The 10,864-nt window shown below is 46.7% G+C and overlaps 1 protein-coding gene across 1 annotated transcript in view; it reads right to left on the bottom strand.

The window, feature by feature from the left end:
* The window catches only part of Cnbd2 (cyclic nucleotide binding domain containing 2), a 58,217-nt gene that overhangs the window by 4,382 nt on the left and 42,971 nt on the right, over positions 1–10,864 (bottom strand). Inside the window, exons 10-11 of the mRNA XM_021156614.2 lie at positions 6,171–6,348; positions 4,236–4,356 (exon numbers count right to left, since the gene is read on the bottom strand). Coding sequence (XP_021012273.1) covers positions 4,236–4,356; positions 6,171–6,348 — 299 coding nt within the window. The remainder of the gene's footprint in view (positions 1–4,235; positions 4,357–6,170; positions 6,349–10,864) is intronic.

Genomic DNA, 10,864 nt, shown 5'->3' with positions numbered 1-10,864 from the left:
GGGTTCCCTCCCCCTTCCTTTATAAACTGAGTGTCTGGAAATATTAAATTGAGTCTTGATCAGAATGTTGTCTTGACTCCATTGTTTCTTCCGCCCCGTCTAGATTCCTCTCTTTGCAGGGAACTGCCATTCTCAGTGAACCGTTCGTGTTGTGGACCGCGGGCGGGCCGCAACAGTACAGTACAGCTGCAATGTTCAATTACTTCCATCTTTGTAACTCATCTGTTTATCCTTTGTCCCTCACTGGGTCATGTGGTCTACTTGCCCCCAATGGCACCTCATGCTGTTCTTAAACCAGTGCAGACATGCAGGAATCTTCTGAATGAGCATGTACGCACATGAAGTCACATGTTAGAGGCAGCAGCTGACCTTGGGGAATTTCTACACTTCGTGATGAGGCCACAAATCCAGAGAAGGAAAGCAATTTACTCAACACCGCACAGATTTTAGTGGAACACAAAAATAAGAAGCCTGCACCTGCTTCTCTGGGAGCTATTTTCCCCTACACCTCTTGACTCAAGATCTGGACCTCGACTCCTGTCTCCACCTGTTTCCTGGGCATTCTAGCGTTGGGGTGAAGGGGTGTCCTCTATGGAAGGGACCCAGTCACTCCTGTTCCTTACAAAACTTCCCAAACAACTCACCATCTACCCATCTTCCATGCCTCCAGCTGGCCTGAGTATCCTCAGCTACCATCTTGGTGCCTTGTGTTGGGTGGTACAAAGTGAACCCTGAAACCCTGACACACAGCAGAAAAGCAGGGTGTGTGTGTGTGTGTGTGTGTGTGTGTGTGTATGTGTGTGGTGTGTGCATGTGGAGGGTGGAGGGACCGGGGGCAGCTCGACACTGTGATGGAAAGAGCAACTGGAGAAAGAAGATCATCTGCCTGAGAAAGAAGTTTTCTCGGGAGCCTTGGCACCGAATCTGGCTACAGAAACGCCGAATGAGGCCAAAATGGCGTTCTTTAAATATCGCAGCCCATCTCATGGCAAGAGAGTGGAGTTCTGTTTCACCATGGGTGGGGGTAGGTGGAACTAGTTTAAAGTTACCAGTTTACTAAACAAAAGGGAAACCTTCCCAAGAGCAAAAGAAAACCAAACCCTTAAGTCAGTACTGATGGAGGATGTTGGGGACCCACGCACCCTGACAGACACTCGGGCCAGTGGGAAAGCATTCATAACCGTGGTGACATGGAAAAGGGTATAAGGATGACTTTGAAGACGTCCTAGCTGGGGCACAACAGAAAGGACTCAGTGATAGAGTTTCAGGTTTCAGGGCTCCAGGCAACCATATACAGCCCCTTCCCAAGCAGGCTCTGGCTCTGCTAGGTCTGTGCCTTTCTACTTTGGTTCAGTCCCACACTCGTTAAAGGTGACCGGGTTACTGCATCAGGCTTTTCTTTTTCTCTATTGTTTTGCTGTTTGTTCCTGGGACAGGATCTCCCTATTCAGTCTAAGCTGGTTTCAAACTCATGACCAGCAGTCTTCCAAGTACTGCTGATGATAGGAGCATCAGACTCTGCCTGGCTACATTGGACTTATATTTCAAATATTTTGAAGGTTTACTTTTATTTTTAATTATGTGTAGATGGAATGGTGGTGTGTGCATGTGTGGTTGCCTGAAGGGTCCAGAAGAGTCCAGGGGGTTCAGGTTGGATCCCCTCAAGCTGTCTGATACAGATTCTTGGAACCAAGCTCAGATCATCTGAAAGAGCAGTATGTGTGCTACTGCTGAGCCATCTCTCCAGCCTCTAAAGATTTATTATTATTATTTCTTATTTATGTGCCTGAGTGAGTGAATGCCACATGTGTGCAGGTGCCCATGGAAGCCAGAAGGGGGCGTTAGATCCCCAGAGCTGGAGTTAACAAGTGGTTGTGAATCACCCAGTGGCGCTGGGAATCAAACTCAGGTCTCTGCAAGAACAGCACGCACCCTTAACTGCTGAACCGTCTCTCCACATAAGCCTCTCTAGGTATATTTGAGTTAAATCTGAATCCATAATGATGTCTTTAACATTAATTCATCCCCATACGTGGCAGTCTAGCTTCTTAAAAAAATTATACCTATGCTCTTAAAAAAAAAGATTTATTTATTTTATGTATGTGAGTACACTGTTACTGTCTTCAGACACACCAGAAGAGGGCATCAGATCCCATTACAGATGGTTGTGAGCCACCATGCGGTTGCTGGGAATTGAACTCAGGACCTCTGGAAGAGCAGACAGTGTTCTTAACCACCGAGCCACCTCTCCAGCCCTATACCCATGCTCATTATCAGCTGAGCAATCTCACCTGTCTCCAGACAAATGACTTCCAGCAGTTACTTTGCTAGAATCACCTGACAGTTTTAGGAGTGGTTTTGGTTTGTTGAGATTGTTTTTGAAGGCAACCATATTGTCTGTAAACAGCTCTTTTGCATCTTCCCAGTCTGTGTAGTTTCCTCAGCACTGGGGAATTGCACCTAGGCCCTCACACATGCTACGTATTTAGGTATGGTCCCTACCAGAGCTACATCTCTGATATCTTCTTTTGTTGGGTTGTTTAGCTGTTAGTTATGGATTTAATGAGGAGTATGAGTGTTTTGCCTCCACATGCATGCCTGTGCTCAGGCACTGGATTCCCCTAACACTGGAGTTACAGAGAGTTGTGAGTCATCATGGGGGAATCGAACCCAGGTCCTCTGCAAGAGCAGCAAGAGCTCTTAAGGCATGAGCCAGCTTCTGGCTTCCTCCACTCCCATCTGTTTCTCCCCCCAAGTCTGCTTCCATCCCCCATCCTTCACTGTAGTGCTGGGGACTGAACCCAGAGCCCCCTAGACAAGCACTGCAGCGCTGAGCAGTGGTGGAAGCCCCCATCTACAAATTGGTTTGCTTCTGTAACAGGGTTTCTGTATACAAAGTAATGGGTTTTGTTGTGGCATCTTTCTGTATGTGAGCGCATGCTCTTGTGTGTGCATGCTTTGTGGAAGCCTGACGTCATTCTTCAGGAGCCATTCACACTAGGTTGTTTGTTTGTTTGTTTGGTTGGTTGGTTGGTTTCTTGACATGGGGGCCCATTGGCCTGGAGTCTGCAGAGCCAGGATCCACCTGTCTCTGGATTCTCAGAGCCTCTCCATCCGGTTTCCTCACTCAGGCTCTGGCTCAGCTGCAGGGCGTTCATGCTCGTACCTAACATCTTGCCAGCTGAGCTCTTTCCCACTTCCCTGCCATCATAGCACTGTCATAGCTATGTGCAGGGATGTGCAGGGACTATTTTTGTTCGTTCCCTTGCCCCCCCACTTGCCTCCGGAGGAGGGGGGCCTCCTCTTCATCTCCAGCTGGTTCCCTCTCTTCCCTGATTACCCACCCCTCTGCTTCCTTGTAATACATTAACATGCTCTGTAAGTCTCTTAAAGCCTTTCCCTTTCCTCTGATGGTCCCCAGACTCTTCAAAGATCAAACCACACATCCTTATCGTATCTTTATTTTCTTTACCTTGGAGAGAGGGTCTGACGGTGTAATCCTGGTTGACCTAGAACTCACTAAGTCCAGGCCAGCCTCAAACTCAGAAAGATCTGCCTCCCTTTGCCTTCCAAGCGCTATGGTTAAAGGTGTACACCACCGCACCAAGTTGTAGGCCTTAGCTCTCAAAAGGGAATACTATTTTTCTTCTCTTTTTTCTTTTTTTCTCTTTTAATTTATTCTTGTTTCACGTGCACTGGTGTTTTGCCTGCAGGTATGTCTGTCTGAGTGAGGGTGTGTCTGTCTGTGTGAGGGTGTGTCTGTCTGTGTGAGGGTGTCAGATCCCCTGGAACTGAGCCACAGACAGTTGTGAGCCACCATGTAGGTGCTGGGAATTGAACCCGGGGCTTCTGGAAGATCAATCAGTGCTCTTAACCACTGGGCCATCTCTTCAGCCCCATTTTATTCTTTTCTTTAAAACTTTAATGTATGTGTGTGAGTGTGCATGCACACGTGTGCACTCACACATGCTACACTGCTCATGTAGAGGTCAGAGGATAACTTTCAAGAGTCAGTTCTTTCCTTCCACCGTGTGCTCCAGGGACCTCAGTCAGTTTGTCAGGCTTAAGCTTCGAGCACTTTCACACACACACACCCTCCCCACAAGCCATCTACAACCTAACACTATTTCTTATATCATCAAGTCTAGAAAGATGTGTTTCTAAGCCTTTCTGCAATACATTCTCAGCCCATCTGTGCTGTGTATCAGACTGAAGGAAGCTCTGGGTACACTTACCACAATATCTCCTTCCTCTGTCTTGTGGATCTTCATGTAGACCCCCACTATGGCCTCCTTGGGGAGTTCACCAAACTTGGTGTTGATCATGGAACATTTGACTGGATGACCGTACCTGGATCTGAAATGTGACAGACAGCTTGTCAGAACTGTTTCACAGTCAGCCTGCCAGGCCTTACTGTGGCTGAAAGCCCTCCTGGAGAGCTCACACCTCCAAAGAAGGTGGGGAAAACTCAAACCCTGAGGCAGGAACCTGCCTGCTGCTCTCTGGGATTAGAGATGTGTGAGAGACACTGGACTTGGGAGACAAAGGAATTAGGGACCATTAATCACCAGAAGGATGCTTCCTGAAGAGCAGATGACCCCGTAGTGCTGAGCCAGCCTGGTGGACAAACCCAGGCATAAAGTTCATGTGGCCTAGTTGGAGCTCCTGTCTATTTAATTCAAAGCTCCTATGGGGAAGGAATTCCCTGCCTATGAAAACGGACTGTTCAATGTGACCACCCTGGGATGCAGTTGAGGTTGAGGCTTCTTGACAGGAACACAGAGTAGAGGTAGCCTCTCTGTTTATAAAGACAAGTTTCCCTGGTTGGGCTACAGACCCTGGCCTTTGTTCAAAGTGGGGTTAATTTTACACACACAATCCTGTTGTACTGTGTTTGGTTTTGGTCTATGGCAGCAGGAGGAGAGTAGCTAGGCAGTTTAGATTAGAAATAGAGAAGAAATGATCCCCTGGGTATAGCTGGAGCTCAGCTCATATACAAGACAGGCTTCATTACTGCCCCTCCGAGAAGAGCACAAATCAGCAGTCCCCGTGTCTTTCACTTCCGGGTCCATGTTTTCCCTTCTCCCTCCCATACTGACTCCCCAGAGACACCGGATTTGTTTTATTTCCACCTTGGGAAAGCTGGAACTAGAAATACTCCATAAGATAAAAAAAACCTGGAAATCATGGGTTGCCATTCTTACGGAGGCCAGCAGACAGGAAGTGTTGGTGGATAAATGACAATGCCACCAAAGAAACAGAGACATTGACACTGACCCCATACTAATATCTCTTCTTGTGATGGTTTGTATATCCTTGGACCAGGGAGTGGCACCATCTAAAGGTGTGGCCTTGTTGGAATAGGTGTGACCTGGTTGGAATGGGTGTGTCCCTCTGGGTGTGTCCCTCTGGGTGTGTCACTCTGAGGTATAAGATCCTCACCCTAGCTGCCTGGAAGTCAGTCTTCCACTAGCAGCCTTTGGATGAAGACATAGAACTCAGCTCCTCCTGCGCCATGCCTGCCTAGATACTGCCATGCTCCCACCTTGATGATAATGGACTGAACCTCTGAACCTGTAAGCCAGCCCCAATTAAATGTTGTTTTTTATAAGACTTGCCTTGGTCATGGTGTCTGTTCACAGCAGTAAAACCCTAACTAAGACACTTCTCTTCTTCTCTTCTCTTCTCTTCTCTTCTCTTCTCTTCTCTTCTCTTCTCTTCTTTTCTCTCCTTTCTCTTTCTTTCTTCTTTCTTCTTTCTTTCTTTCTTTCTTTCTTTCTTTCTTTCTTTCTTTCTTTCTTATTATATCTAAGTACACTGTAGCTGTCTTCAGATCCACCAGAAGTGGGCAGCCTCCCGAGGAAGCTTAGTCAAAAGGGCCCAGCAAACAAGGACTTCAGCCATAGCCAGATGATCCTTCCTCCTTTTCAAAAGTCCTTAAACACAATAGCGTGGCTCCAAGGAAACGAATGGCTGATGCCCTTTGTAGCCATGTGAATGAGGGGCAGCAAATGCAGGCCCGGATACCAAACTCAGGCCTTCCCTGGGCTGCCTTACCCCGACACCCAGCATCTTGGGTTGACCCTCTGACCTCTGCCCTTCCCCAGCATCTCTGCCTCCCGAACACCCACATCTGACCGACCATCCTACTAGCTAAGACTTCAGCTTACTTGATCTTTGGTCCCAGCAACTTGGGGAGAGTATTTTCTACTTTGTTGATCTTGCCGTGGAAGTCTATTCCCTGTTGCTCTCTCGCTTTCTGGAGACGCAGAAGTTTCAAATAAGTGAAATCCTGCAGGGGATAGGATTTGATCTGGAGTTCCTTAAATCTCTCCTTTGGAGATATTTCTATTAAGAGAAAGCACAGAAGAACGCGCCAATGGGCCTTGTGTAAGCCTGGGAACACCAGAGATACCTGCCTAAGATCTGGTGCATGGAGGAAGGTAAGGAGGAGGTCTGGGGCTTTTCTGTAATCCCAGCACTTGGGAAGAATGTGGGAGGAGAGTCTTCTAGGCTAGCCAAGACTACAGAGCCAGTGATGAAGAGGAGGGGAGGGAAAAGGAAGGAGAGGAAGAAGGCAGCTTCCATAAACTGCCCTCACTGGTAGCACTGTATTATATCCCCCCCCCTTTTTTTAAAAAGGTAGACACATCTAGGGAGCCACAAAAAACAAACCATGCTAGAACAGTGACTAAGCTCAAGAGGAACAGGAGAACAGTAAACACTACGAAAATCAACAGCAACACAGGAGTTAGTGTACACACCTGTCCATAACAACTCTGGAGCTCAAGGACATCCATTCTTCAATTAAAAAAAGACATATTGGTGACCACCCCACCCCCACAGGAAATGGACCTCACTATCAAGGATAGAGGCAACCAAAGAAGGAAGGAGAAGCATTCCAAACAAATGGAACTAGGAACCAAGCAAGGGACAGCTAGTCTGGCATGCTCATGGATAAACCAGAGTCCCTCGAGCAAACAAGAAGGATGGTAACTGAGATTGTCCTGTGACTTCCACATGTGACACATGTACGCCCACATTCACATACACAAACATACACGTGTGCTTGTGTCAGCATGTCCATACTCTCAGCACTGGTGCTGTAGAAATGGGAGGATTCCTGGGGTCTGGTAGTCAGCCAGTTGAAACCAATCCAGAGAGCTCCAGGTTCAGGGAGAGATCTTGTCTCAAAAAGTAGGATGTCGAGCAATAGAAAAAGACACCTGATGTTGACCCCTGGCCTCCACGTGCACACTACATGTACATACACGCCTGTATGCACTCTCATAGAGACTCCTGCTATACACGTGGCTGAAAGAGGGCCAGTGGGATGGCTCAGTGGTTAAAGGCACTTGCTGTCAAGCTGGATGGCCTGAGTTTGATCCCTGGTGGAAGGAGAGAACCAACTCCCAGAGGTTGTCCTCTGACCTTCACATGTACAAAAGACACAAACACAAACCCTTCACTTGGAATTCCATATTGTATTGACTAATTTTTAATGCTGTGATAAGAACACTTGGCTGAGGCTGGGCGTGGTGGCACACGCCTTTAATCCCAGCACTTGGGAGGCAGAGGCAGGCGGATTTCTGAGTTCGAGGCCAGCCTGGTCTACAGAGTGAGTTCCAGGACAGCCAAGGCTACCCAGAAAAACCCTGTCTCGAAAAAACAAACAAACAAACAAACAAAAAAACAAAAAAAGAAAAAGAAAAAGGAAAGGAGCATTAGAGTAAAGAATGCTACCAGAGACAAAGAAGTTCATTTTAGGCCAAGAACGTAGCTCGTGGCAGACCTGCCTGGTCTGTGCAGTCTGGGGTTCAAAGTCTAACACCTCAAAAAAAAAAAAAGTTCATTTTTCTTGTCTTGAAGAGGTCAATTCTGTGGCTCCCTAGGACCTTGAAGTCAACATCAGGTGACGATAAAGAGGGGGCAGGGAGAGGGAGAGAACACAGTAGCTGCAGATTTTCTCAGCTCTGAGTTAATAGCTCACTGAGTGGGGCAGAGAACCAGGAAGGCCACAGGCCACTTGACTAACATCCCCCGTCCCAGCTGACTAACATGTGCAGCACGCAGCACCACATAACAGCATATTCTTTTCAAATGCAAATGGAGCATTTACCAAGATAGATTGCTTTTTGGGCCATAAAACGAGTTTCAACACATTTGAGAGGATTCAAACTGTACTGAATATTTTATCATAGAAATAATAAATAGCAAAGAGAGCTGGATGGTCCCCAAATCTTTGGGAACTAAATAACACCTTCATTAATATTCAGTGGGTCAAAGAAGAAATCAAAAGAGAAATTTAAACGTATTTTGAACTGGACCATAATAGAAACATAGCATATCTAAATTTGTTCAGTACAGCCTTATATCTATGGGTTAACACTGATGTGAGAGGTGACATCCCTTTTGGTCTGCCTGTCACCTTGTAATCCTTTATTCATTCATCTAAGGAGTGGTCTATGAGTTTTATATATTCATTTGTTTAATATCCAAGTAAAACTATGATATATGGAACATAATTTACATTTTACCAGACCCAAGGATATGGATGTACAAGGAGACAACCATTTGTCCAGTGTCACACAGGACCCTGTGGTCTGAGCCTCAGCTCTTTTTTAGTTTGGTTGGTTGGATTATTACTGTTTTTTTTTGAGACAGGGTTTCTCTGTGTTCCCCTGGCTGACCTGGAACTCACTCTGTAGACCAGGCTGGCCTTGAACTCTCAGAGATCCGCCTGCCTCTGCCTCCCAAGTGCTGGGATTAAAGGCATGCGCCACCACTGCCCGGCTCAGTAGGCTCTTAGTGCTGAAACTGTCTATAAAGGGGAAGCCTAAAGACTTGAAGTGCTAACCGACAGCCACTACTGTGTAAGGCAAACCTTGGTCTGTCAAACTCCAAAATTCTCTTTGCCACACCCCATATGCACTTTTCTCTCCTGCTCACCCACCCATCCATGTTGGCTTCAGCTGTGATCGCAGAACAACTGGCCACATCCTCCAAGTGACTCTTGGAGACGCAAAGGATTGCTAGGAGGAAGTTCAGAGCTGATACTTGGTAAGATGTGGTAAGAGATCCCTGAGGATGTCTGATGAGGGCTAAGGCCTCTTTACACACACACACACACACACACATTACACACACTCCTCACACACACACATACACATAGCACACAAACATAAACATCTCCTCTCTCTCTCTCTCTCTCTCTCTCTCTCTCTCTCTCTCTCACACACACACACACACACACACAGGTCTCTTGTGAACAGAACCAACATGACCCCCGAGTCAGGAGCAAGACGGGGGCCTTTGACAAACATGAAAGCTTTTGGTTTTCTCTCAGTAAACTGGGCCTGTGTTCTGCAGGTCTCCATTCTTAGCTTCTATATGACCCTTAGACAAGAGTCTTGCCTCTCTGAGCCTCACTTTCTGTATCTGAAATGGAGACATAATTGTATCTTATTGAAACTCTGCAGTGATAGCAATTCTTAGTTGCCAACTTGACTATAATCTGGAATGATCTAAAACTCCTGAAAGGAGGGGCACACAAGTGAGGGATTTCTGCTTAATTTGAATTAGGAAGATCCACGTCTAATCCAGGTCTTTTCAGTAGGAATACACACCTTTAATTCAGATCTTTAGAGAGGGAAAAAGCAACCTGTCACCTGGGCCACACCTTCTGCTGACTACGGTCTATCTAAGGACCTGAAAGAAGGAAGCTTGCTCTCTTCCTGCTTCCTCTCGAGGCACTAGCAAGAGCATTCATCCCTTTACTGACATTTGAGCCTACTTCTTTGGAAGTCCAGCTGAGACACCCAGCCTTGTGGACTTAACAGCTGCTGAATTCTTGGACCTTCTGTTCATTGTTGGACTAGCTAGACCACAGCTTGTGAGCCATTCTAATAAATCTCCTTTCTAAATATATAGAGAGATTCATTCTATAATTTCTGTTACTCTAGAGAACCCTGACTGATATATCCTTTATACGAATTACACTTATGTATAAACAGCCAAACTACTGGGTATATATGCAGAATTCAATGAATGATAGCAGCTACACATGGCATCGATATGAACTAAGATGGGCACCAGAGAATACACAGATACAATCATATCTTTTTTTGTTTTATTTTGTTTTTTCGAGATAGGGTTTCTCTGTATAGCTCTGGCTGTCCTGGAACTCACTCTGTAGACCAGGCTGGCCTTAAACTCAGAAATCCGCCTGCCTCTGCTGGGATCAACAAGTGTCTGTTGATCCTGTGAGTCACTCTGATACACAAGATACACACAAGATGCCTGGGATGGCCACAGGCCCGGGGAACTGGAGCTTAAATTCTAGGGAGACAGCTATTTAACAACCAATTCAGATTCAGTATACAATTTCAATGGGACAGACACGGCAGAAGACAAACTCAGCAGCCGAAAATGGGATATAGTGAGAGCTGAGAGAAACGCTGCGTCAGCATAAGAAGTCTGGGAGACGTCTCTGAATAAAGATTCTTTGGTAAGATGTGAGGGAGGAGCAGACAGAGCTGGGGAAAGACAGGGGCAGGGGCGTGGAAAGCCGGAGGAAAGGCTTCCATAGACAACCCAGCGAGAGGGAAGGGGCAGCCAGGCCAGCAGGCAGGAAGGACTCTTCAGTTCTTAGAAAAGAATGATCACGGGCTGGTGAGATGGCTCAGTGGGTAAGAACACCAGACTGCTCTTCCGAAGGTCCAGAGTTCAACTCCCAGCAACCACATGGTGGCTCACAACCATCCGTAAGGAGACCTGGCGCCCTCTTCTGGACTGTCTGAAGACAGCTACAGTGTACTTATGAAAGACTCAAAAACTCCCAAAGGGAGGCACTTACTCAAGCCTC

The sequence above is a fragment of the Mus caroli genome, chromosome 2, assembly GCF_900094665.2.
Source record: "Mus caroli chromosome 2, CAROLI_EIJ_v1.1, whole genome shotgun sequence".
Lineage (NCBI taxonomy): Eukaryota > Metazoa > Chordata > Mammalia > Rodentia > Muridae > Mus > Mus caroli.
Note: the sequence above shows the minus strand (reverse complement) of the source record. Positions and strands in the feature narration are given on the sequence as shown.